This window comes from Salvia miltiorrhiza, chromosome 5, assembly GCF_028751815.1.
Source record: "Salvia miltiorrhiza cultivar Shanhuang (shh) chromosome 5, IMPLAD_Smil_shh, whole genome shotgun sequence".
Taxonomy (NCBI): domain Eukaryota; kingdom Viridiplantae; phylum Streptophyta; class Magnoliopsida; order Lamiales; family Lamiaceae; genus Salvia; species Salvia miltiorrhiza.
The window spans coordinates 40,813,211-40,840,371 of record NC_080391.1 but is presented as its reverse complement, the minus strand read 5'-3'; the positions used below and the strand labels follow the sequence as shown (position 1 = coordinate 40,840,371).

The window sequence follows — 27,161 nt, the reverse complement described above, 5'->3', positions numbered from 1 at the left end:
AAAACCATCCAATTTAATCGGAAGACCCACTTCTCTTTCAATTTCGATGATCACCTCCGGATGCCAATACTCATGAGGAGGGTAGTAGATGTGTAGCCAAACTTGTGAAAGAGTCGAAGCCTCCTTATAGGGGGTCAAAGTTCGGAACCCAATCCCTGATCCGGATAATACCCCTACTGAGTTTCCAAGTCGCCTTAGATTTAGCCATCAAAAGTTTCGATTCTGATGTAAATATGATGGAGAAGAATCCCTTGCCATGAGGAACGACACGAATGGCCTCCGAAGTATTCCATAGAGCCATTAGTTCCTACTTAATATCAATCGCAAAGCGAGGAGTGTCGCCCTTGTCTAAGATGAGCCGAGCATGAACGGCGAATTCAAACTCCTTGAGTTTGCTTTGATAAAGAGATTCAAGAATCCGGAGAATGGATTTGTTCCCAATCTTGACAGGGTGAAGGGCACTTAAATCCTGTGCAAAGACGTCCGTCGGTTTTTGGGACGTGCTATTAACCACACGAGCAAAGGACACCCTATTTTTTTGAAACCCTAGTATCCGCTTTAGGGTTTGTCTCTCTTGCCATAATCTTTTGGGGAGCAACTGAGGGACCAATAGAGCCAGTAGTATGGGTTAGGGAGATCCCTATCGTAGAACTAGACGGAACATCAACAGTAGTAACCATCGTTGAGATTTTCGTCACAGTCGCTGCTCCACTACCACCACTGCCAGATGAGCCTCGTGGGGGAAGGGGGGGAGCGAAGTTGCTAGTGAGAGGAGGGAAATCGGGATCCATCAGGCCACCAGTGAGAAGGCGGCGGCGCTAGGGTTCATTGAGAAGACGGTGGCGCTCGTCTTGATGATACGTATCGCAGAGCTCACGGCCTAATATAAAAACATAAAACAAACTTTCACTAAAAGAAATACAATTATCTTAAAAACATTGAGACAATATATTAAAAATATTCATAAAAATAGAAATGATCTTAATATTTAAAAAATTCATAAAACAAACTTTTACTAAAAGAAATACAATTATCTTAATTTTTTTTAATAGAAATAATCTTAAAATTAGTAGTATTTCTAATTTCTAATTTCTAATTCTACCCCAAATTCTCTTAAATCTTAAACCTAACATCCTCTAAATTATCTTTCCCAATTCATCGCAGCGCCTTGTGGCTGTCGTCAAAAAGCCCCAGACTAGAAAAAGGACAAGAAATTGACCAGAAAAAGGCACAAATTAGGGGCCGGGTAATCTATTTAGCCTAAATTACAGCTGCAACAAAAATTGATTGTGTTGCATTCATAATCAAGTTTCATTTTTTTTTCCCATCAGTTTAACAATGGCGTCCGCAGCGGCGGCTAAAGCGAACCCATATTCCATTGCAAACACTAATCTGCAAAAAATAGGATTTTCCCACAAATCCCCCATAAAAGTCCCTTTTTGTTCAGACTCGCCTAGCCCAAGACTCGTCGCGGCTCGTTCCAACAACCCGAATCTGGATTCCGCCAAAATGGGTAAAAGTGTTTCTGGGTTTGGATCGGCGCCCGGAAGCCCGGAAAGTTTGCATGCGTCTCCATCTCCTTCTGCCGCCATTGATTTTCTCACATTGTGTCATCGTCTGAAGGTCCGTCCGAATTTCGTGCGTTTGCATGTTCTTGCCATGTGTAGGGGTGGGAATTAGTTGATATTTTGGTTTTGCTTAGTTTGTTTGTTAATGTTTCACACCTGTGATTTTTGGGGGAAAAAATGTTTGAATTTTAGTGCTCGTTTGGTTCAAGTAGAGGAATGGAAAGAGAATTGAATTAAATAAAGGAGTGAATGGTAATAATAACCATTATTTTTATTGATTGTTTGGTTTAACAATGGAAAAGAATCAGTAGTAAGGGATTCCTTTCTTTTGTTTCCCCTTTATTTTGAGGGATAACAAATTGGGTGATTGAGTTACCCTCCTCTCAAGTAAGGATAATGGTTAACTCATTACCCAAACCAAACAACAAGTAATGGATTCAATTAATTGAATCCATTTCCAATCTCTAAAAACACCCAACCAAACATGGGCTTAAAGATATTCTCTTTTTCTCTCTCTCCCGAACGTGAATCTTTGGTGCGTTCAGTGTTATGTGAATTAGATATGTCTTGGTGGTGTATTAATCTTCTCCTTCTGAATTATGAGGTTCTTAGAAAATATTACGGCATGTGTTGATTGAGTTGCTGCCAAGAGAGAATCCATGGTTAGAATTATAGAAGCATCAATGTTCTTGTGGAGCATTTCGATGAAAATTGTTTCATGAATTCAACTGGAGGTTGGGATACTTTCTGTGCCAGCATATATCATGTTAAGAGTAGGCTCATTGTGAATCAACCATAGCATGATCATGTATAAAAGTAAGAATAGGTTGTTTTCTTTTTCCTCTCCTTGAAGTAACTTATGTTGTAATTCCTTCCCTTACCTATAGCTTTCTTGTTGGCTTGGTGGGTGATAGACGAGCAGATGGCTGTATGGTTTCTCTTTACCATTTGATATGATCATGCTCAACAACTTAATTATTTTCTTGAATGCTGTCTAACTTTAAAGTGGAAGCATTTTTAACAAGAATGGCAAACTTTTGTCCAGAAATTTTTTAAAAATAGTCAAATATAATTAGGTCTTCTGGTTGATTAATCGCCTGAAAATGCAGAAAAAGGAGTGTGAAGGAACCGAAAGATAGATAATTCTCGTTCTTTTTCTTACCTTTTGCACTCTCATGTCCAACTGCTTTAGTTAGGTGGCCATCCACTTTTTAAGAGATTAATTGATATTCTTGTAACTTTCAAGTAATTGAACAGGGCCATAGTACAAATACTTGGGTGTATTGTTTTTTATTTTTGATGTTATCTGCTATAATAAAGGTTCTTTTGATCTCTCCCTCTCTCACTCACATACATTTAGTCTACAAAACGGAAAGGATGGCTGAATCATGGCATAAAGGGTCCTGAATCAATAGCTGATCACATGTATCGTATGTCATTGATGGCTTTGATTGCTGATGATGCTCCTGGCGTTAACAGGGAAAGGTTGTGCTTTAATAGTTTTTCCTTATACAATGCCAGAAAGGTTACCCTGTTCAGTGTTTATTCTGAAGTATATTTACCTTGTTTCTTATTAACCATGAAACAGGTGTATCAAGATAGCAATTGTTCATGACATCGCAGAAGGTATACTCTTGATAAAATTTGAATTTTGTTGGCGTGGTTACGAAAGTTCTAATATTTCAAAAACATCACTGCTTTTTCCCATTTCCCATAAGTAAAATATTTTGCATTTAGCTCCCCTTCCATCCTCTCCCGCTTATAACATATACCCTCTGGCATCATAATATTTTCCAGTAACCATAATCATTTTGCTAATATAACAAATTTTTAGCTCCCTATATATCTTCAGTTTCATATTCTATCAACATCTAGGCATCTAGTCACTGTTGATGTGTATTAATTTCCATAATTTTCTTTGACCATAATGACCGTAATTAGCTCACATCTTGAATTCCCTAGTAAGGGTTTTCTATTATGATAAAAAGAAACTTTACTATGTATGTGGAGATCTTTTGTTGCCTTACGTTTGTTATGACAATCCTGCCAAAACTATGTTATATGCCTTAAGCAGAACTGTCAAGTCACAGTGTTTCTACTTGCTCGACTCTTCTTCTGAGCTACACAGGCTCTGATTGTAATCCCGGTTCTTTAAACTTTGACGATTACTTTTGTCATCAGTTCGTCTGTCTCATCACTCGATATGTTAAGTACGTGTGTTGTCTTCACTTTTGTAGCCATTGTTGGAGATATAACCCCATCTGATGGTGTGCCAAAGCATGAAAAGAGTAGAATGGAGCAAGAGGCGTTAGATGAAATGTGCAAAGTTCTTGGTGGTGGGATGAGAGGTTTGACTTAGCTTTAAGGCTATATATACTTATAGTCCATGTTCTTCTTGTATCAGACGTGATATAATGAACCTTTTTTGGCAGCTGAAGAAATACAAGAACTATGGCAAGAGTATGAAACCAACTCATCTTTAGAGGCCAACCTTGTGAAAGATTTTGACAAAGTACGTTGTACTGCATGTTTGTGCCATCGTTTCAAATTTTAGAGCTTTTGTTCGATTTTAATAAGATTGTAATCTTTCAGTCCTGTCCGGATGTTGAAATTTCTCAATAGTATCTAGTAGCTTTTCTGCAATTTCTTATCAACTCACATTTTGGCATTTACTTATTCTGATTATTATGCCTTCCTGCCTAACACTGATATTTCTACCAATCTTGTGAAGCATGTTCACTAACGCAATTGGCTTTCAAGAAATGTAGTGTATACTTTCATCGATTGGGTTGGATGTTTAATGGGTGCTAGTAGGATAGCATATAAGCTATCTCCTCATCCTAAGCTATCAAAATTTTGGACTATTAATCTTTTCTGCATGCCATCTAATGTATTTTGAAGCAGAGGAAAGATTATTAATGTTCACAACTTAGTATAACCACACTTTTTCACATGTAGAAGAAAATTGAGTATTTCCCTGTTCGGTTGTCCCCTTCTTTCTTGCTATTGCTGAATGCAGCTCCTTGTATGTGTGTTGATAGATTCTCATGTAAATATATGTATATATATATATGCTTTCTTCTCTACTAGTATTCTGTCAATTCATGTCTTCTTTTTACCGATTTATCCCTAGTTTTTTATCCTAACTAGTCTAATATTTCTTCAGGTTGAAATGATTCTACAAGCGTTAGAGTACGAAACAGGTAAATGAGTTGACATTTATTTCTCGCTTAACAGAAGAAACAATATCCAGGGCTTATAATTCTTGCCTTTATGATCTAGAATCCATAATTTTATTCTATTAAAAAGATTAGATTTCTTATCTGCCTGTGGTATATTATCAAAGTTTTTAGCATGTCTCTGTCTGAGCTATGATACAGAATATTATTTGATGATGGTAAGTTTTTTTGTCTAGCAGAGCATGGGAAGATCTTGGATGAATTCTTTCTGTCAACTGCCGGTAAGTCCGGTGAACAATTCTCTTCATCGCTTAGCTACAATTATTCCAGTTAATAACGCGTATTTCCCTTTGTCCGGTGCAGGAAAATTTCAAACTGAAATCGGGAAAAGATGGGCAGCCGAAATCATTTCCAGAAGAAATTCAAGATGAGCAATAGGTCTAACTAGTCCCTTGATTCATCCTCTGGACTAAATTTAATCGTCTCTGGTCATTTTGTCGTGATCCACGGCAGTTCTCGACTAGAAGCAACGCTCGGGAAGACGAAGCAGAAATCAGATTTTAACATAGCAGACATCCTTTTTCATTCAGGAGTTTGTGAGTTCCTTCTTTCCTCGAGGGACCTTGTTTTAGCAGTGTTACTACTCTTGTAGGTTAGTTTAAGATTAATACTCTTTTTGTGTTAATCATCAATAAGTCGAATGCTCGTTTTTTCATGAACGTGATTTCTGATGCATTGCTTCAGTTTGACTGAGATTTAATTAAGCCCAATTTGAATTAATAAAAACCAAGAAGATTTTGGATATTCTTTGTTAATTTAGATAAACTTAGAATGATAGTGTGCTGATTCTACTCAATTCGTTTAACATCTCTGGTTGTAATTGTTAATTAGTTGTGTATTAAAGAAAAGGCATAGTATATCATAATTTTGTGGAAGATTTGAGTGCAAATCTTGGTTAGTAGAAGGTTTTCCTTGTCATAGAAAAAATAACTAAACAAAAAAAATAGTACAACTAGTAAAATAAAACTATTTCTCTCATTCTTCTATGGAAAAAAGATTAGATGAAATGACGGTTTGAATTTCTCTTTTTTTTTTGATCGGAATGAATTTTACTCTTTTAATTTTGAGTTAAGTTATACTCCCTCCGTTCCATTACAAATATCTCATTATTTTTTGACATAGAGATTAAGAAATGTATAGAAAATAGATAAAGTGAGTTGGTGAAAATTATTTAAATATTAGGTATAGAGAGAGAATATATTATCAAAAAAGAATGAGATATTTCTAATGGGACGTCCCATAATGGAAAGTGAGATATTTGTAATGGGACGGAGGGAGTATTTCATCTATGTTAGAGCGTCATAACTCATAGCATACAGTCCCCAAGAAGACACCAAGCGGTGCGAACTCCTGTCTACGAACAGTGCGGTCTAGTTCAAACTCCACCGCTCTCCCTTTTCCAAAGTCCAAAAAAAAAAAAAAGACCTTATAGCATGCACAATATTTTTTTATGTTAATATTCATGTGATCACCATTTTTGTGTTTCGAATAAATACAATACAAACTTTCAATTTGTTGTGGTTAAAACATGCTCAAATTTAATACAATTGAAAAATTCCACCAATTTGTAGAACTTTCGTCCTTAGTCAAACTACAATTGTTTGAACATAGAAACGTGTTCTACATTCAAATTACTTTCGAGTTTCGATAAGTGAGATTGATAGAGTATCTTAAAGTCGATGTTATTGGCATTTAGTAATGTGATACCCCCTCCAATATCCCTCAAAATTCCTACTCATTTGATCTTCCTTGTCATAATTCAATAATTCACTTTTTAAAATGAAATCAATATACAAGAAATATTCTCATAGTATAATTTATTGAACTCATTATTTTCGGAATCAAGTTAATGGTCATTCGTACCAAGAAATCATAAAAAGTTCCCTAGGTCTCTCTAGGGTTTCCGTTCCTTAGGTCTTTCTAGGGTTTTGTTACTCTCGGTGAGTATTGGTCAGGGTTTTTCTCTTGTTGGTTTGCGCTGCTGATCTTCTGGTCGGCTTCGTCTCCGTTGTTCGTTTTTCCTCCTGTTTTCCCCTGTTTTCCCCTGCCTTTCTGTCCTCCCTCTTTTCTTTTGTGTGTTGTGGGTGTGTGCTGTTTTTCTTTTCTTTTCTTCTGTGTTTGCAGGCTATGGAGCGCGGTGGATCTTCGAGGGGTTATGGTTTTGATCCAGGAGATGTCGAGCGAACTGATCGGGAAAATGACGTTATTGAAATTTCTGGGGAATTAATCGGTGATGAATCCGAGTCGAAAGATCGAAACTTCTGCTTCGTGGGCAAATTGGTGTGCTTGAAACCCCCCAATGGCTTCCACCTTATGGAAATTATGCGTAAATCCTGGAAAACGCAAAATATTTTTGAGGCTAAGGAATGGAGAAAGAATTTATTCCTTTTCAGCTTTCAATCTCCGGAAGATAGACAATGGGTTATGAAGAGACAGCCCTGGCACTTCGACAATCATCTGTTTGCGGTTGCCGCTTTGAATGGGTCGGATCAGCCATCTAGCATAAGTATTGATAGAGGGAGTTTTTGGATTCAGGCCTATGATCTCCCTATGACGTGTACCAAACCGGTGATTCTTCGCCATATCGCTAAGAAAGTGGGATTTGTGGAGGAGATTGATACTGATGCAAATTACGCAGGTTGTTTTGCTCGATTCAAGGCAAGCATTGATATAAGGATGCCTCTAATGAGAGGGATTACAATCTCTTTCGAAGGAAAACAACTTTGGGTTCCTCTTAAGTATGAAAATCTGCCTATTTATTGTTACCGCTGCGGCATAATGGATCATCACACACGAGCCTGCGAACAAGAATCTGAAGAAGATGAAAATGGCAAACACTTTGAGGATCTCCTCTATTGCCCATCCCTCAAGGCCTCTCCTCTTAAGAGAATCCGACCTGCTCGTAAATCTGACTACGCAACTCGTCTATTCCAACCTCCTAACATCCCTCCTCCTCCTTCTTCCCTCACCCCGGAAATGAAAGCCTCAATTCCGACTCACAATAATAACCGTAAACCTAGAACCCCACCTCTTGCCTACAACCCCATCGTCGATACTCATGGCAATATCTCATCTGAACCCCCATCCATCTTAACAGGAATTGATCATCACTCGCACCTAACTCATGCTTCTAGCCTCACACCTAAAACTCATACTGATAATCTGTCTCTCAAACCAAAATTTCCAATCCTTACTCATACTCCTACCTCTTCTACACCCACTCTCTCCACTACTTCCACTTCTAATCATATTGCCACCTCTCCCAATATTAACAAGCTATATTCTACTCCTCACTTAACTCTCAATCCCACTACAGACCAACTCACCCCAATCACCGACATAATGGAGTTTCTTAAAATCAAAGCTCCAACTGAGAGTTCCGCTATCCTCACTAACTACAAAAACACTTCCTTGACCTCCGCCACTCACTTAGCTCCCTTCAATCCAAACAATGAGTTTTTGAATCCCCCCAATGATCAACCTCCGGCTCCTCCTACTACCACTTCTCCTAAACAAACTTTCGGCTCTCAACCCTCACGGTCGAAAGCAAAAAAATGGAAAAGAAGTGCTCGTAACCCTTCCTCACCCCAGATCTTAACCCTTTCAACTTCCTTCTCTGAAAAAAAACGTCACTTGAGCGAGGTGGAAAGTGACTTTCGGCTGGTTAAGACTGAACCCTCTGAGCTCGATCCCAAACGGCTCAAAGGGAACTCTCTTGACAATATATCACCTTCCTTTGCATCATCGGCGGAGATTGCGACATTGCAATCCCACCGGGCACAATGAATTCCTTATTTTGGAATTGTCGGGGGCTTGGGAACCAATCGACAATTTGTCATCTTGTTTGGTTAACCAAACAAAAGCGTCCCGAGTTGGTGTTCCTTATGGAAACCAAACTTACTGCTGTGGATTGGCAACCTATTTTGAATGCTACAGGTTTCAACAATTATGTGGCATTTGACTGTGTCTGCTCTGATCGAGGCCGAAGTGGCGGGCTGTGTCTCATTTGGATGGATGATTTGAAGGTTACTTTGAAATCCTCATCTGAGCATCATATCTTGGAAACTATAGAGGATGATATTCATGATGCATGGGACTTTTGCGGTATCTATGGGTGGAGCAAAACTGACGAGCACGTGCTCATGTGGAACCTCATGAGAGATGTGTTATCCGATGTAAACTCTAAGTGGATCTGCGTGGGAGACTTTAATGAGACTATGTATCACTTCGAAAAGCGAGGAGGAAATTTGAAGACGGATTTGAGACTTGAGTTGTTTAGATCTACTGTGGAGTCTTGCAATCTCATTGACCTCGGTTTTTCAGGGGATCCGTTTACTTGGTCCAACAATCAGAGAGGGGCGGACAACATTATGGAAAGATTAGATAGAATTTTTGGAAGCTCAGAATGGATGAGTTTGTATCCTGGGTTTGAAGTGACTCATCTCTTAAGAAAGGCCAGTGATCATTGTCATTTGCTTCTTTCGTTGGAGACTAGTTCGGAGAAAATGCAGAATAGACCTAAACCATTTCGGTTCGAGGCAATGTGGCTTAGGAATGAGAGTTGTAAGGAGCTTTGTGAGAAAATGTGGCAGTCTGGTCTTGGCTCACGGTCGGTATCTGATCTTAAACAGAAAATTGAAGATATGGGGAGGGAACTTAAGATTTGGGAAAAAGAGGTCTTCGGCAATGTTAGAAAGAAATGCGCTGAGCTCAGGGAGCGACTAGCCATTCTGAAAAAATCGAACATGGAAGCCTGGTCCAAAGATGAACAACGTATGATTGAGGATGAGCTTGATGAACTTCTAAAACAGGAGGAGCTGATGTGGAAACAAAGATCGCGGGCTGATTGGATTAATCATGGGGATAGAAACACTGGTTTCTTTCACAAGGTAGCTGAGGATCGGAAAAAACGTAACCACATCAAAGAAATCCGAAGAAATGATGGCAGTCTGACGAGGAAGAATTCAGAGATGGATGAAACGCTCAGTTCCTACTTTAGGGGGCTCTTCACTTCGGGATCACCTCATAACCCCTCTGAAGTCCTGCAATCTATTGAGCCGGTAGTCACGGACGAGATGAATGGTGAACTCACTCGCCCATTCACTCAAGAGGAAATTGTCCTTGCTCTCAAGCATATGCATCCTCTTAAGGCTCCGGGGCCTGACGGTATGCCTGTTTTTTTTTATTCCTCTTGTTGGTCTGTTGCTAAGTTTGAAATTGTTCCTTTACTTCTTGACATCCTTAATAATGGTGCTTCCCCTAGTCCCCTGAATTCTACTTTTATTTGTCTTATTCCAAAAAAGAAAAAGTGTGCCATTCCTTCTGATTTCCGCCCTATCAGCTTGTGCAATGTGGTTTATAAAATCCTTTCCAAAGTTTTGACAAACCGTCTCAAAGTGTGTCTTCCTCAAATTATTGTGAGAATCAGTCAGCTTTTGTGCCCGGTTGTCAAATAACTGACAATGCTCTGCTTGCTTTTGAGATTTTTCACATGATGAAGTTGAATACTGCTAATTCTCACGGTGTTTTTGCTTTTAAACTCGATTTGGCGAAAGCCTATGATCGAGTTGAATGGAATTTCCTGGACTCCATTATGAGGCATTTGGGTTTTGCCCCTTTATTTGTGGATCTTATTATGCGCTGTGTGACCTCTGTTTCCTTCCGAGTTTTGGTTAATAGTTTTCCAGGTGCCGTTTTCGAGCCTAGCCGGGGTCTGAGGCAAGGAGACCCTCTTTCTCTTTTCCTTTTTCTGTTTTGTGCTGAGGCACTTTCAGGGTTGCTTCGCAAAGCTGAGACAAATAATCTGCTCCATGGTGCCCGTCTCTGTAGAACTGCACCGAGGGTCAGCCACCTTCTCTTTGCACATGACTGCATCATCTTTGGTCGTGGGAATGAAAGGGAGGATTAAAGTGGTTAGTGATATTCTGCGGCAATATTAAAGAGTCTCGGGCCAAAAGGTGAACTTGGACAAGTCCTCTATCTCCTTTAGTAAGGGGATTTGTTTGGAAAAACAACAGGAGCTGGCGACTTTGCTGGGGGTCATCCGAAGCGGGCAACGAGGCTCTTATCTCGGAATCCCAAGTTCGATTGGTAGGTCTAAAAGCGAGATCTTTCAAATGTTGGTTGACAGAATGAGGAAAAAATCAAAAGATTGGAAAAGAAGATTCTTGTCTGGAGCTAGGAAAATGGTCCTCATAAAGGCTGTTCTTCAGTCTATACCGACTTATTTGATGAGTTGTTTTGCCATTCCGGAACAGATTTGTCAGAGACTTAATAGTTTGGCGGCGAACTTCTTTTGGGGTCAGAAACATGAAGAGAGAAGGATTCATTGGAGGAGTTGGAAAATACTTTGCGTTGCTAAAGGTGACGGGGGTTTGGGTTTTCGGGATATTGGTTTATTTAATCAAGCTTTACTTGCTAAACAAGCGTGGCGCCTCCTTATTCATGATGATACTCTTATTGCTCGATCTTTAAAGGCACGGTACTACCCGCAGAATGATCTGCTTTTAGCTGGAATCGCTCATAACCCATCTTACGTATGGAAAAGCATCCTTCTTGGCAGAAATCTACTTGCGGCTGGATTGGCTTGGAAGCTGGGGAATGGCAGTAGAATCAGGATCGGCGAGGACCCTTGGTTACCTGATGGCACGGGACAGTTCAAGGTGGCTAGAGTTTCTGAGGAACACAACTTATTAAGGGTGAAAGATTTGTTGAACGAGGAAACTAATTCTTGGGATAGTCAAGTTTGGAGACGGTCTTGAACACGGAGGCCCGATGGAAAGTGATGGCGCAGCTTCGGAGTGATCCTAATATTAGAGATCAACCGTTTTGGCCTGGGGAAAAACTGAATATGTACACGGTGAAATCTTGATACAAGCTTGCAATTAAAATTCGTCAAAGAAATGAAGCATCCACTTCCTCGGAAGGGAGTGTCTTATGGAACTGGATTTGGGCTTTAGATGTGATCCCTAAAGTTAAACTTTTTATGTGGAAATGTTTAGCTAATGCAATCCCGACGGCTATGGCGCTGCGGAGACGGAATGTGGATGTGGATCCTTGCTGTAGGCGATGTGGATCTCATGAGGAAACCATGGAGCATGCACTCCGGGATTGTGCATGGTCAGAGGTTTTATGGAGAGTTTCGCCTCTCAGACTTCAACCGCTAAATGGGGATTGTTCGATGATGGATTGGTTTGGAAAAATCAGAAACTCTACCCATCGGGAAGTCCACTCCATTTTCGCTACTTTAACTTGGTCCATCTGGTTTGCCAGGAACCTTCTGATCTTCCAGCAGAAAGATATGTCCCATTTGGATTGCCTGGCGATTGCATCTAGAGCTTTATGGTCGACACCTCTGCGGGAATCTTTGCCGAATCAGCTTTCTCTCTCGACAGATTTTTGTCGCCCGGGACAGTTGAAGGCCTCGAGCGATGCGGTGTTGAGTGTTGGTAAGGGTTTTGGTATAGGGGTGGTGCTTCGCGATAAAGATGATGATATCAAGGGCTGCAGATTCGGTTTTGTGAAGGGGGCTTTCTCGGTCATTGAGGGAGAAGCCTTTGCTATGTTGGAAGGTCTTCGCCTTTGCCGGGAACAAGGTGATTCGGATGTTATCTTCGAAACTGATAGCCAAGTCCTCTATTGGTTGTTGATCAAGAAGAAAAACGATATGTCTTATTTGGGAGATACGCTGAGAGCTATTCAGGAGATTTTGGTTTCTTTCCACCATTTTGCTTTTAGCTGGACGCCTCGCGAAGGGAATGTGGCTGCTGACAAACTTGCTGATTTTGCTTTATGTAATGGTTTACCTCTTTCTTCCGTTAGGGTGTTGCCTGATGCTGTTAACTCTCCTTCGTTTTAATGTTAGCTCCTTTTGTTCTAAAAAAAAGTAGATGTTATTGGCAATCTAAGCAACAATGTATTGTTGTAAGATTTGTTGTCGTCAACGAATATTATATGGTGATTTATATACCAAAATATCAATTTCTTCCAACTCATCAAAAAGACCATTGATTTTAATATCGTGAATTGACAATTTAAACAAGAAGAATTTATTTAAAATTCGAAAGGTTGGTGCAAATTAGTGTGGTTGGAACTACAAATTAGATAAAAATTAGAAACAATAGGGTCGGATGGCCTATTGACTTGACAAACACAAATTATGGCCCTCACTTGAAATAAACTAAAATTTGGCCATTTTTTTATACTGTATGCCTATTATACCCTTTAACCCTCTCTATCTCTCTCTCGCTGCACAAAAAAGAAGAAGAAAAACTCTCCTTCTCTCCTCTTCAAATTGGCGCCGGAGAAGCTGCCTCCGATGGCCGTGGCCAATTCCCTCGACTGGTCACTCGCCCATGGTGACGCGGACAGAGGGCTCTCGCATCGAGCGACCACGGCTGCTGGCGCGGCGGAGAAAGTGAGCGGCGCCGCGGAGGCCGAGGAAGCTAGCGATTGTTGGGGCTCTGGTCGCCAATCAAAGGTGTAGTGTTGACGGCGGTTGCCGCCATGGGCGACGACAGGCTGTCGTTGTTCGACAACATCGTTTCGGTCGGGGGAATTTCGTGTTTTTGGTTTTTTATAATTTTTGGGTGTGTCAGTGAAGATTGTTTGTTGCTATTGTTTCTGTATTTTGTGCTGCACGTATGGCACTATTAGTGCCAAAAGGACCATTTTAAACACTTCTCCCTAGGGTTTAGATATTCCATTTAGGGTTTAAATATTCCATTTAGGGTTTAAATGTTTCATTTAGGGTTTAGATTATCCATTTAGGGTTTAGATATTCCATTTAGGGTTTAGATTATCCATTTAGGATTTAGATTAGTGTTGCCAAGGGCCGACCGAAACCGGCGGTTCGACCCTGAACCGGCCCGGTGGTCAACGGTTTTGGCCTGGACCGTTGACCACCGGGCCGGTTCAGGGCCGAACTGCCAGTTCATCCTGGCCGGTTACGGTTCAAAGGGTTGGCAACCCTGAACCGTCGGTCCGGTCCGCCGGTTCGGCCCGGAACCGCCGGGCCCGGCGTGGGAGCCGAGGAGAGCTGCTGGATAGGGGGCGTAGGCGGCAGGGAGGGCAGGGGGCTACTAGGCGCAGGGGCTAGGCCTAGGGCCTTGACTGGCCCTTTAGGCTTTAGTTCAAAATTCAGTTTTTTTCCTTTTTTTTTCAAATTTTCAAAATTATAATTCTACTTTTTCCCCACACAGTTTTATCTAATTCACATTTTCCCCCACCCAATTTTATCTATAAATACCCCCCTTCTTCCACCTTCAAACTCACCCCATTGTATTAACAATTCTACACTTTTCTCTCTTCTACTTCTAATTCTCCTCCATTCTTTATGTGCTATTGCTCTTGTTAAATTGTTCTTGCTCTATAATTCTTTAGCTATTCTCTTGCTTAATTAATTGCTTTACTTTATTGTTCTTGCTTTACATTATATTACTACTAGTACTACTACTAAGTACTAAATACTATACTATACTATATATTTCAATTACACTATCACTACACTCACTTGCTCATTTACTGTAACACCCGGTATTTTCACTACAGTAAATATATTATTAATATTAATAAATTAGATTACACACTATAAAGATAAGCTAAAGTTTTAATTTATATTACAAGCCCAAATACTTTTCCTATTCAACTAGAAACAACCTAATAATTATTTATTTGGGCCAAGAGTATGAAGGAAAGGATGAGGAAGCCCAAGCCCAATTCCTTAGTAAATCAGTTAGCTTCTAATTAGAGTTAATTTATCAATTAGATAGATAGATTCATTAAGTCAAATTAGCTACTGGAAGAACACGTATCCCTCAACTTTCCACGCAGCTTTTCATAAACCGACTCCAAATCATATAAAATCTCTCCTCAGGATTTTTCCTCATTCTGCAAGATCTTAAATACACCGGCAAAATACCATCCCAAATCCGACTCAACCACGATCATTTACAATTCCCAGCAGTTCATAGCAGCATCAAGCAAAGCAGGTAGTTTTCTTGTATGCAATTCAATCAATTCCTTGTGTATAAAAGGAACAATCAAGAGCAGCAGAAAAGACATAGCTACACATAAGCATAGTAATGATACAGTATTGTTTCCTCACCATCAAAATCTCAGTTTTACAATAAGCAATAAAGGAAAATAGGTTTATAACATATAAATATTGGATCTTGAGCAGTAGACGAACTGGAGATCCCTTGAATCATCGATTCCTGAAATGGAAAATAGTTTGAGACTTATTAGTTTGAGGAAGTAAAAATCTGAGAATTAGATGGATAAAAGGGAAAAAGAACAGGGACGGTAGCAGCGGCAGCCGCGAGCCACCACGGCGGGGCGCAGCTGATGGCGATGACCGCCGGTGCTGCCCGCGCTACGGCGGCCCACGGTGGCTGGCAACAGAGAGATAGAGACAGAGATACAGAGACTGAGAGGGGGATAAAGAGAGAAGAAGAGAGATAGGGGACTTACCTGAGGTAGGGAGAACGACGGAGGAGCAGAAATCCGACGAGCTGGGGCGGCGACGACGTTATTCGCCGGGATTCTCCAGAGGAGTAAAATTGATGGGGGAGATTGAAAACCCTAGGCTGAATTGATTTTAGAATTTGGGAATTAAATGTAGGAAGGAGAGGGAAGAAAGCGGAAGGGGAGAAGATGCGTCAGCCTCGCCGCGCCGGAAGCGGCGCGAGCCGGCGACGCTCGCCGGAGAAGGGAGGAGAGAGAGGCGGCCGAGAGAGGGAGCGAAGAGAGGGAGAGATGTCTGCGTGGGGAAGAAATAGAAAACAGAGAGATTAACTTGTTTTATGTTTTAAAGAAGGTTATTAATTTTAATTTATTTAAATCTGAAAATGGTTAATTGGGCTCAAACTAGTAATTGGGTTTAAGCTGGTACTTGGGCCTATTAATCTCAATGGGATTAGTAATAATAAATTATGTTGGGCCATTAATTATTTGATTGAACTCAATAGTATTTTAATTTAAGCTTAATAAGCTTAAATGAAGGATTATTAGCTAATAATTAGCTTGATTTATTAAATGGCCTAGACATGTAGAATTATTTTAATTAGAGCGAGTGGAGTTATGATTAACGCCAGAATTACGATTATCGTAGTTTAAGTTTTGGTTTAGATAATATGTTGGTATTTATTGATAAGTTCACCAGGTAGCAACCAGTCATCATTTCATAAGTTCCAATAGAACTATCACCTTAAAACCAACATAAGTATTCTTTTCAAGTCAAGTCCATATCATGTTCTCATTATTCATTAGTCAGTTATTCATAATGAAGGTCAAAATACAAGGGAAAAAGGTGAAGCATTAGTTCAGAATCACTTGTGTCGTCAGACCACGATCAGGTGGGCTTTCTAAACTCAAAATCTGATGTGCACACTATTTCATGATGTTTACATGAATGAAGTTATATTAAAGTTGTTGACTTGCCAAAACTTTTATGAGCTTGTATAATACCTATCTGGCACCAGAAGTTAATCGAATTCGGATCCTGTTCTATCCAGATGTTAGACAGGATTAGTGTACACAAGGGACCGTGAGCCGATCTAGCATATCGGCCGGCCTAGGACCGTGAGCCGGTTTAGCGTATCGGCCGATCTAGGTCCGTGAGCTGGTTTGGCGTATCGGCCGGTCTAGGACCGTGAGCCGGTTTAGCGTATCGGCCGGTCAGTGACCGTAAAAGGTGGCCACCTTCTCGGCACACAGATATCATTGCAGATATGGTAGAGTACAAAGAAGTATGTCTGCAGACGCATATGAAGTTTATGATTATTATAGAAAAGTTTTACAGTTTTGGCGTGCACAGGTTATTCAAATAAAACTCCTGTGTGATGATTGAGATGGCAAGGTCAATATATAGCTCTAAGAGCAAGCTTTAAAGTTATTTCGGCATGTGACCATTGAGTACCTTTTTAGTACTCAGCCCTGCATATGTTTTCTAAATGTGCAGGTTAAGCTGTGATGCAGATGGATGTCAGCAGAGCAAAGCTTTTGATATATAAGCACTAAATTAGGCTCAGGATTCCATGTCTTCATACATGTAATCCACTTAAGCTATTCCGCTGCAACGCTTAGTGCGTTTTACTTTATTGATGTGTTGCAAAGATTTCAAACTAATAGCTTACAGAATTATGTCACTTGATACTTAGACAACTTGTCGTTATGTATTGCGAGTTGTCTGCTTTTGAGTTTTAGAAAAGATTGTTTATGATTACCAAATATTTTGGTAAATTATTGTTTAAGCATGTTAGTGATTTTTATTGAGATCTATTTTCTTTTTTATTTTCTTGTTTTGTTTTCAGTCACACTTTTTCCCGACTTAACTATTCACTAGCTTAGGTCGGGCTGTGACAAAGTGGTATCAGAGCAGTTGTTGCTCTGAGCCTAAATATTCCTTTGAGTCTAGTCTAAATTTGAATATTTGGACTAGTATGAGTATTATAGTAAAAGCTCTGCGCTCCATCTCATCCAGCCTAGCCAGGTACTGGTTTTCTGAGTTTTAAAGTATCAATTTACAGTTTTGAAAGAGTGTGAGTTGTTAATATTGCAACTTTGCAAGAAAGTTATTAATATTGCAATTTTGCAAGAAACTAGTATTTGGAGAAGTTTGCATGTTTACAAGTGAGTGAATATGAATAACATGGTTTATTTATGAGTATCCTCTACTAGTATGAACTTCTTGAACGGATAAAGTGTTGTTCATATTTTAATACTTGTATCTTGATATGTGGGGGATTTTCATTTGTTGTATAGCAATGAAAATCTTTTAGATGATGGTGTGTACGTATATCTATACATTGGATGGATGCAGATATAGACAGTTAGATGATACAGTAGCGAGTTATGTCAGTGGCACTGTAACCTAGTACTAGTAGTGACGTTATACAGTTAGTGCATCACAATTAGTACTAAGAGCCTGTTGCAACGTATATTCCCATCTTTTGTATGAGAACTCGTTGAGGCAAATTTTCCCAATGTATGAGATGATCAAAGTGGTGATTCACTAGGCCGTTGAGCTTTAATTGCCTAGATGGTTTAATTTTTGGGCATTAGTTTTATAACTTAGTTGATTTATAGCTAATTAGCAGTGATGGCTTTACTGATGGGATGAAAGCTCAATTTTGAGAATTTTGTGTATTTACTCGGCATGATGTCTCAAAGAAGCAATGGAAATCTGCCATCCGCCATGCGAATAAATTAGAAACTTACTCCTCCCCATCAACTTGAAAGAAGAATTTCGGAAGTTTTTCATCGTCAAAATTCCCCTGTTTATAGTAGAGTTTCGCGAGTTTCGTTTCCTTAGATGCAATGATCAAGAGTGCCTTCTTGTATGTTATTTCAACTACAAGGATTGACTGATTATTAGTGGGAGACGAAGCAGAAGATATATACAGTTGAGCGATTAGAGAATCTTATTTGGGGCCAGTTCATAGAAGCTTTTATGAAGAGTATATTTTCAGAAGCCGTCGTCAGCAAAAAGGATACGTAATTTAGTAATTTAAAGTAAGGGAAGAAGACGTGGCTGAATATGATTGAGAGTTTTGTGACATATCTCGATATGCGCCTTATAAGATTGACATAGATAATGATTGTAACTTCTCATAAGGTTTTCGAGGTAGCGCCTTTACTTGTTGGCAAGCCAAACATTTTTCTACAACCAAAGCTATATCTCATTTCATCCCTCCCCACCAAAAGTTTTGTTTGAGAGTTTGATATAAATTAGTGTTTTTTTGGTGGGCAATATATATAGCGTATCATGAGCTTTATTCATGATTTTATTTCTCAACTGTTCAGTATTGGGTACACAATTTTTCTCAAACAATTTTTGGCAAGTATTGATCTCTTCTATCAGAATCCTTACCCATAATTTTTCTACCTTTTCATTTTCCCCTTGTACTTTAACAATTCTTATTCTCAAATCAGAAATCATTGTTAACATTGCAATTATAGCTTCTCTGGTTTGCGGTGGTAGAACCACTTCTAAATTCAACCTTTTCAAATGCTCGGTGAATTTTTCTTCATGGGTAAGGAGAAATCCTAAGTTGATTTTCCTACTCAAAGCATCAACTATTGTTTTGGCTTTCTGTGGGTGATAATTTATTCCACCGTCATAGTCCCTTATTAATTCGAGCTACATTCTTTGCCCCATACTTAGATCTTTTTGCTCGAATAAGTCTTTTAAATTTTTATGAGGTGTATCAATTCCACATCTCGTTCCATAATACAATTATTGCTAGTTCCAAGTTGTGTTGAGCAATTCAGTTCTTGTGGTCTAAGTTTTCATGACCCATTAACAATAATTCTTTCACTTTGCAACAATGCTCAACCAAGTCCATCTTTGATACACAGGACCGATTTCATATGGTCTTTCAATTTTGAGAATTCGGTCAAATTTTAAAATTGCCTTTCATGCATCCACAAATAGATGGGCAATCTAAACGAACTACTTAGACATTGGAAGCTATGATATAGACTATTGTACTAGAGTGAAGAAGTGGCGGCTTTAGCAGTAGGGACACTGGCAATCGTGAGTAATTCCGGGTTCCAAAACTCTCCTTTCGAAAAAGAGTTGTCTTTTCCTCAGCTCGTAAGGAGCGAATTCCCCGCTGATAGAGGGTAGGAGACGGCCATCTCAAGGTTCATCACGCGTACTCAGAAGCCACATTATGCACTAGATCGAAGGATGAATTGGGAAAAAGCTTTTGCTACCCATTGAATTTGCCTATAATAATAGTTTTCAGGCAACAATTGATATGAGATCATATTGAGCTCTTTGCGGAAAGAAATATTGATCTCCACTCTATTGACGTGAGGTAGGTGAAAGAAAAGTGATAGAACCTGTTGCGGTTAAAGAAATGATTACGATTATCCGATATATTCGACAACTGCTCAAGGAACCTCAAGAGCGACATAAAATTTTTGCAAACACTCGTTGATTTGATTTGGATTTTTGAAATAGGCGATAACATTTTTCTTAATATTCCGCATTTTTAACGAGTGCACAAGTTCGATGAAAGAGAAGTATTTTGAATTATTTTCTGATGTAGTCAAATTTCGAGGACGAAATTTCTTTAAGGGGGAGAGGATGTAACACCCGGTATTTTCACTACAGTAAATATATTATTAATATTAATAAATTAGATTACACACCACTATAAAGATAAGCTAAAGTTTTAATTTATATTACAAGCCCAAATACTTTTCCTATTCAACTAGAAACAACCTAATAATTATTTATTTGGGCCAAGAGTATGAAGGAAAGGATGAGGAAGCCCAAGCCCAATTCCTTAGTAAATCAATTAGCTTCTAATTAGAGTTAATTTATCAATTAGATAGATAGATTCATTAAGTCAAATTAGCTACTGGAAGAACACGTATCCCTCAACTTTCCACGCAGCTTTTCATAAACCGACTCCAAATCATATAAAATCTCTCCTCAGGATTTTTCCTCATTCTGCAAGATCTTAAATACACCGGCAAAATACCATCCCAAATCCGACTCAACCACGATCATTTACAATTCCCAGCAGTTCATAGCAGCATCAAGCAAAGCAGGTAGTTTTCTTGTATGCAATTCAATCAATTCCTTGTGTATAAAAGGAACAATCAAGAGCAGCAGAAAAGACATAGCTACACATAAGCATAGTAATGATACAGTATTGTTTCCTCACCATCAAAATCTCAGTTTTACAATAAGCAATAAAGGAAAATAGGTTTATAACATATAAATATTGGATCTTGAGCAGTAGACGAACTGGAGATCCCTTGAATCATCGATTCCTGAAATGGAAAATAGTTTGAGACTTATTAGTTTGAGGAAGTAAAAATCTGAGAATTAGATGGATAAAAGGGAAAAAGAACAGGGACGGTAGCAGCGGCAGCCGCGAGCCACCACGGCGGGGCGCAGCTGATGGCGATGACCGCCGGTGCTGCCCGCGCTACGGCGGCCCACGGTGGCTGGCAACAGAGAGATAGAGACAGAGATACAGAGACTGAGAGGGGGATAAAGAGAGAAGAAGAGAGATAGGGGACTTACCTGAGGTAGGGAGAACGACGGAGGAGCAGAAATCCGACGAGCTGGGGCGGCGACGACGTTATTCGCCGGGATTCTCCAGAGGAGTAAAATTGATGGGGGAGATTGAAAACCCTAGGCTGAATTGATTTTAGAATTTGGGAATTAAATGTAGGAAGGAGAGGGAAGAAAGCGGAAGGGGAGAAGATGCGTCAGCCTCGCCGCGCCGGAAGCGGCGCGAGCCGGCGACGCTCGCCGGAGAAGGGAGGAGAGAGAGGCGGCCGAGAGAGGGAGCGAAGAGAGGGAGAGATGTCTGCGTGGGGAAGAAATAGAAAACAGAGAGATTAACTTGTTTTATGTTTTAAAGAAGGTTATTAATTTTAATTTATTTAAATCTGAAAATGGTTAATTGGGCTCAAACTAGTAATTGGGTTTAAGCTGGTACTTGGGCCTATTAATCTCAATGGGATTAGTAATAATAAATTATGTTGGGCCATTAATTATTTGATTGAACTCAATAGTATTTTAATTTAAGCTTAATAAGCTTAAATGAAGGATTATTAGCTAATAATTAGCTTGATTTATTAAATGGCCTAGACATGTAGAATTATTTTAATTAGAGCGAGTGGAGTTATGATTAACGCCAGAATTACGATTATCGTAGTTTAAGTTTTGGTTTAGATAATATGTTGGTATTTATTGATAAGTTCACCAGGTAGCAACCAGTCATCATTTCATAAGTTCCAATAGAACTATCACCTTAAAACCAACATAAATATTCTTTTCAAGTCAAGTCCATATCATGTTCTCATTATTCATTAGTCAGTTATTCATAATGAAGGTCAAAATACAAGGGAAAAAGGTGAAGCATTAGTTCAGAATCACTTGTGTCGTCAGACCACGATCAGGTGGGCTTTCTAAACTCAAAATCTGATGTGCACACTATTTCATGATGTTTACATGAATGAAGTTATATTAAAGTTGTTGACTTGCCAAAACTTTTATGAGCTTGTATAATACCTATCTGGCACCAGAAGTTAATCGAATTCGGATCCTGTTCTATCCAGATGTTAGACAGGATTAGTGTACACAAGGGACCGTGAGCCGATCTAGCATATCGGCCGGCCTAGGACCGTGAGCCGGTTTAGCGTATCGGCCGATCTAGGTCCGTGAGCTGGTTTGGCGTATCGGCCGGTCTAGGACCGTGAGCCGGTTTAGCGTATCGGCCGGTCAGTGACCGTAAAAGGTGGCCACCTTCTCGGCACACAGATATCATTGCAGATATGGTAGAGTACAAAGAAGTATGTCTGCAGACGCATATGAAGTTTATGATTATTATAGAAAAGTTTTACAGTTTTGGCGTGCACAGGTTATTCAAATAAAACTCCTGTGTGATGATTGAGATGGCAAGGTCAATATATAGCTCTAAGAGCAAGCTTTAAAGTTATTTCGGCATGTGACCATTGAGTACCTTTTTAGTACTCAGCCCTGCATATGTTTTCTAAATGTGCAGGTTAAGCTGTGATGCAGATGGATGTCAGCAGAGCAAAGCTTTTGATATATAAGCACTAAATTAGGCTCAGGATTCCATGTCTTCATACATGTAATCCACTTAAGCTATTCCGCTGCAACGCTTAGTGCGTTTTACTTTATTGATGTGTTGCAAAGATTTCAAACTAATAGCTTACAGAATTATGTCACTTGATACTTAGACAACTTGTCGTTATGTATTGCGAGTTGTCTGCTTTTGAGTTTTAGAAAAGATTGTTTATGATTACCAAATATTTTGGTAAATTATTGTTTAAGCATGTTAGTGATTTTTATTGAGATCTATTTTCTTTTTTATTTTCTTGTTTTGTTTTCAGTCACACTTTTTCCCGACTTAACTATTCACTAGCTTAGGTCGGGCTGTGACATTTACTTTATTGTTCTTGATTTACATTATATTACTACTAGTACTATACTATACTATACTATATATTTCAATTACACTATCACTACACTCACTTGCTCATTTACTTTATTGTTCTTGCTTATTATTCTCTAACCTCTATTATCTATATTCTCTTCTCTACTTGTTTATTTGTTATCATGTCTCATGGTCGTGTAACTGTGGCAAGTCTATCTCAATGTCGACCCCCGAAGAAGATATTGATAGCACTCCCATTTCTCACGAGTTTACTCAAAATGTTCAAGTTTCATCATCATTCTCTAGGAGAAAGGTGAAAGTGCCAGTTGAACGAGGACCTTTCGGCTCACGCCGGGAGGCTGCCGATTTGGCGGGTGAAGCATATGCTAGACAACTTCAAGAAGCGGAGGATGAAGAATATGCACGTACTTTGCGTAACGAAGAGGCGGAGGAGGAAGCCGAGCAAGCACGTCACAACTTTGAGGAGGAAATCCCTCCCACTAGAGGTAAGGGTAAGGGTAAGAGTAAATTACTTTCTTCCAACATTTTCACAAAACATTTTAGGAGGGAACCCGCTCCTAAAAATCCAAAGGATGGTCCAAATGCTCCCGAGAGGTTCATTGCCTATTGCAACTATTGCAACACTATTTATCAATGGAAAGCGGGAGGGGGTTATGGCACCCTCGCAAGGCACATGGAGAGTAAGCACACTGTCGAGTATGAAATCCATACAACTCAAACTCAACTACATCCTGAAGCTTTCGAACGCCAAGGTAATGAACAAGGTAATGTTTTATGGAAATTTGATCCACAAAATGCTCGAGAGTACATGGCTCGTTATGTTTCAATTGAGCATTTGCCTTTTAGATTTGCCGATAAATTTACTTTTGAACATACTATGAAAAATGCTTATAATACGGCCGCTAAAAAAATTGGTCAAACTTCTATGTGCAAAAATATTCGGCGACAAGCCGAAGAAAGAAAACGTGATTTGAGAAAATATTTTAAGAATTTAAATCAAAATTTTTCTATATGTTCCGACATATGGAGTGATTCTTTCCAAAGATATTCTTATATGGGTATTACTTGTCATTGGGTTGACGAATGTTGGTTAATTCAAAAACGTTTAATTGCATTTAGAGATTTTAATGAAATACATAATGCTACTAATGTTGCTCAATTGATTATTTCTGTTTTAAATGAGTATCGCATGTTAAACAAGATATTTTCTGTTGGATTTGATAATGCATCCGCCAACACCGCCTCCATTCCCGAGTTAGTTGCCGCGTGCGCACCATCTTTTAATGGTAGGTATTTTCATGCTCGTTGTATTTGTCATATTTTAAATAGATGTGTACAAGATGCTTATTCTCTTATTAATAATGTTGTTGATCCCATTAGACAAGCCGTTAATATGTTGCATAGAAAGGCCGTTATTGGCAAAAAATGGCAAAAATATTGTCGTCACAAAAAAATTCGATATACGAATTTTGTTAAAGATGTTTCTACACGTTGGAATTCAACATTTGGCATGCTTGCATCTACCATGGAACATATTGAGCATTTATGTGATTTTTTTAGATCAACTCCCGAGGCTAACTTGCTTTTATTGCTCTCTTATTGGAAACAATGTGGTAGTTTATTTCAACTTTTAAAGGTTTTTCAAAATGCTACTACAGATTTATCCGGTGTTTATTATTGCACTAGTATTAAAGTTTTAGAACATTGCATGTTCATTGGTATTGCTTTAAATGATTGTTATAAAAAAACAATTTGAAGGACGCATCATATCAAATGATCATTAAGTGGCTTAAATATTTTCTTGAAATTCCCGATGTTTTTTTAATTGCTAAGATTTTAGATCCTACAATGAAAATTGCCGGTGTTTATCGCATGTTAGAAATTTAGTATGGTACCTTTAGGGATATTTATGAGTCAAGATTAAGAAATAATGAAATGCTAGAATGGTACCTTCCCGCATTAGATGATATTAAACTTAGAATAGATAACACACTTAGAACTTTGTTTAATGACTATGAACAAAAATATATGCTTGCAAACCCCTCATACTCTTCAAGTGGTACTACTAGTTCACAAGGTCAATATGGCTCATCCATCTTAGGAAGTAGTTTTGATCAAAACGAATGGGCTCAAGCCGTTTATTCATTTATGAATACACAAAGGAGCTATACTACTAACGAGCTAGATATATATTTGTCTAGTACATTTGCTTTCAAAAATGTAGGTGGTCAACAATTGACGTCTTGAGATGGTGGTCCACGCACGAGAGGGAATATCCCATACTCGCCACCATGGCCAAGGAGTTATTCGCAGTCCGGGCCTCCACGGTCTCCGTCGAGCAAGTATTTAGCGTTGGCGGGCTTGTCTTGGACGAAAGAAGAAGCAACATGGATCCTCGAAACATGAAGGCCACCATGTTGCTTGATGATTGGTCCAAAGCCGAGTTGCGAGCTCAAGAAAATGAATGGGATCAAGCCGATGAGAGCCCAAACGATGAATTCACCGAGTCCGAACGATCCGAGGCCGAGGACTTGATTTATGCTTAATTTACACTATTTTTAGGGGTTTGTTTGTGCGTGTTTTAGGATAATCTTCTGGAATTTGGTGCGTTTTATGGTGTATTCTATGCTTTGCAGGAGATTTAGGCTTACCAGATGAAAGAATGCAATTTTGGAGAATTTTGGATTAATTAGGCGTTTTCTAAGTGTTCTGGAATGCCAGAGCAGAGGAATCAAAAGCCAGTCCAGAGAAATCCGCGGAATATCAGAGAAGCGGAGCCGACATCTCCAGAGCAGAAAAATCACCGTTCCTCTGACATCAGAGAAATCAACTCGCCAGAGGAGTCTCTAGCCAGAGGAGTCGCGAGGCCAGAGATATCAATGCCAGAGGAGTCGCTTCCCCCGCTGACCAGAGAAACCGAAGTCAGAGGAATCGAACCTTCAGTGCAGCGGAATCGAGAAGCCAGAGCAGAGGAATCACCTATTCCTCTGCCGAGAAGTGCCAGCATCAGAGAAGTAAAGTTCAGCGCTCAGAGGCCAGAGAGATCACCCGTTCCGCTGGCGATACCATTCTTCTGGTGCAACTCATTTCTCTGGCAAGGTCCGTTTTCCAGAGCACGCATCCAGCTGGAAAGTTGCCTTATTTTTATACGATTCTATTACCTTTAGAATTCGATTACCTTTAGAAGTATACTTTGCATGGCAACTTTCCATGGTGATCCGAAGGTAGTTTGAAGCCTATAAATAGGTCCTCTTTTGGCCTTTCAAGGACGACATCATCAGACGGCAGATACCCGAAAACCTTAGCATTCATACTTTAGTTTTTAGCTTTAGAATTTTATTGCTTTCTAGTTTTCAAGGCTTGGATCAAGATTGAAGACTCAAGTCGCTACTTCAGTTTTTATTCAGTTTTTATACAATTCAGTTTTTACAATTGCTTTCTTTTTAATTGTGTTTATGTTTTATTTTGCTATGTCTAGCTAATTTTCTTTAGCTGATTCTAGGGTTTGTAAATAATTGATTGAATTTATGTGATTTATTTGTTAATACCTTTGTGCCTTCCAGTTTATGATTCATAATTCCTGGTGCTTAATTTCTTGTGAATTATTTGGCCAATAGTTTGCATGTTTAGCTATTCGGTTTGAGACCTAGCGGAGATAACTGTTTAGCGGATTCAGGAATGTATGATATGATTTTAACCTTGAGACCTAGCGGAGATAGGTGGATCATAGGGAGCTATTCTTAGGAGCTATTGGGAGTTAGTATATTTTCTTGAGACCTAACGGAGATAGAGAATTTACTAACCTACGATCGTTGCTGCTCTAGCGAGAGTAATTGATTACTTAAGTGATCTCTCATCATAACTGGATTAAACTGGTACATAGGATTAATAGATTTATTGCGTAGATTTAATTAATGAATTTACTACCCTAGGATCAGTTGTCTTTCATATTTGATTTTTCCTACGATCTTTTAATTATTGCTATTTGCGTTTTAGTTTAAGTTAATTAAACCTTCATTCTTTCGTTTGCCTGAATATTACTAAAGTTTAATTAGGATTACTTAGAGTGATTCGTTATAATAGTCCTTGTGGATATGATACTCGGTTACTGATTATTTGCTACAATTGCATCGTGTTAGTTGCGATATTTGTTGCTAAGAAATTAGTGATCAGGACTACGATTAGGTAAGTTAAGGTAAGAGAACTTCGTGGGCTTTGATTCTTCATTATTCAATGAAGATACGTAGGCCACTCAATTTTAATATTTATATTAAAATTGAGCTCAAGCCCTTGATTTTATTCCCCCCCCCCCTTTAGACAACTCTCTTTCGGAATTTATTGTAAATTTTTAATGAATTAGTTATTTAGTTAGTGTTAGTTAGTTTACTTATTCAATTTTCAAG

At 39.1% G+C, this 27,161-nt stretch overlaps 3 protein-coding genes and 4 long non-coding RNA genes across 8 annotated transcripts; 5 read left to right on the top strand and 2 right to left on the bottom strand.

The window, feature by feature from the left end:
• Nucleotides 1-1,115: 1,115 nt before the first annotated feature.
• LOC131024442 (uncharacterized) lies at nucleotides 1,116-5,551 on the top strand. 2 transcript variants are annotated; one of them, XM_057953951.1, is made up of 9 exons: nucleotides 1,116-1,246; nucleotides 1,332-1,623; nucleotides 2,929-3,053; nucleotides 3,157-3,194; nucleotides 3,806-3,916; nucleotides 4,001-4,080; nucleotides 4,735-4,771; nucleotides 4,987-5,028; nucleotides 5,111-5,551. In XM_057953951.1, the coding sequence occupies exons 2-9, from the start codon at nucleotides 1,339-1,341 to the stop codon at nucleotides 5,176-5,178; spliced, it is 786 nt and encodes a 261-aa protein (XP_057809934.1). In that variant the 5' UTR covers nucleotides 1,116-1,246; nucleotides 1,332-1,338; the 3' UTR covers nucleotides 5,179-5,551. The 2 variants fall into 2 exon arrangements, with proteins under 2 accessions (XP_057809934.1, XP_057809933.1); XM_057953950.1 differs by having other exon boundaries at nucleotides 1,120-1,246; nucleotides 4,984-5,028.
• Nucleotides 5,552-8,691: 3,140 nt separating this feature from the next.
• Nucleotides 8,692-11,568, top strand: LOC131025935 (uncharacterized). The gene is made up of 4 exons (XM_057955714.1): nucleotides 8,692-9,981; nucleotides 10,308-10,478; nucleotides 10,582-10,719; nucleotides 10,825-11,568. The coding sequence occupies exons 1-4, from the start codon at nucleotides 8,692-8,694 to the stop codon at nucleotides 11,566-11,568; spliced, it is 2,343 nt and encodes a 780-aa protein (XP_057811697.1).
• A 260-nt stretch (nucleotides 11,569-11,828) lies between these two features.
• Nucleotides 11,829-12,665, top strand: LOC131025934 (uncharacterized). Its single transcript, XM_057955713.1, has one exon. The coding sequence runs from the start codon at nucleotides 11,829-11,831 to the stop codon at nucleotides 12,663-12,665; it is 837 nt and encodes a 278-aa protein (XP_057811696.1).
• A 1,685-nt stretch (nucleotides 12,666-14,350) lies between these two features.
• LOC131024441 (uncharacterized) lies at nucleotides 14,351-17,097 on the top strand. The gene is made up of 2 exons (XR_009101838.1): nucleotides 14,351-14,796; nucleotides 16,767-17,097. It is a non-coding gene; the product is annotated as an uncharacterized LOC131024441 (long non-coding RNA).
• On the bottom strand, nucleotides 14,801-16,760 carry LOC131024440 (uncharacterized). Its single transcript, XR_009101837.1, has 2 exons — nucleotides 15,278-16,760; nucleotides 14,801-15,021 (listed from the first exon to the last, which is right to left on the bottom strand). It is a non-coding gene; the product is annotated as an uncharacterized LOC131024440 (long non-coding RNA).
• A 3,031-nt stretch (nucleotides 17,098-20,128) lies between the features above and the next one.
• On the top strand, nucleotides 20,129-22,672 carry LOC131024439 (uncharacterized). The gene is made up of 2 exons (XR_009101835.1): nucleotides 20,129-20,371; nucleotides 22,342-22,672. It is a non-coding gene; the product is annotated as an uncharacterized LOC131024439 (long non-coding RNA).
• Nucleotides 20,376-21,593, bottom strand: LOC131024438 (uncharacterized). The gene is made up of 2 exons (XR_009101834.1): nucleotides 20,853-21,593; nucleotides 20,376-20,596 (listed from the first exon to the last, which is right to left on the bottom strand). It is a non-coding gene; the product is annotated as an uncharacterized LOC131024438 (long non-coding RNA).
• Nucleotides 22,673-27,161: the final 4,489 nt, after the last annotated feature.

Bases quoted from the DNA above. Each gene is read 5' to 3' on its own strand.
- LOC131024442 (XM_057953950.1), top strand. From the start codon at position 1,339: ATGGCGTCCGCAGCGGCGGCTAAAGCGAACCCATATTCCATTGCAAAC. The intron at 3,195-3,805 runs GTATACTCTTGA...TCACTTTTGTAG, and splicing joins TGTTCATGACATCGCAGAAG to CCATTGTTGGAGATATAACC. The intron at 3,917-4,000 runs GTTTGACTTAGC...CTTTTTTGGCAG, and splicing joins TCTTGGTGGTGGGATGAGAG to CTGAAGAAATACAAGAACTA.
- LOC131025935 (XM_057955714.1), top strand. From the start codon at position 8,692: ATGGAAACCAAACTTACTGCTGTGGATTGGCAACCTATTTTGAATGCT. The intron at 9,982-10,307 runs GTTTTTTTTTAT...CACATGATGAAG, and splicing joins CGGGGCCTGACGGTATGCCT to TTGAATACTGCTAATTCTCA. The intron at 10,720-10,824 runs GTTAGTGATATT...GAAAAACAACAG, and splicing joins TGAAAGGGAGGATTAAAGTG to GAGCTGGCGACTTTGCTGGG.
- LOC131025934 (XM_057955713.1), top strand. From the start codon at position 11,829: ATGGCGCTGCGGAGACGGAATGTGGATGTGGATCCTTGCTGTAGGCGA.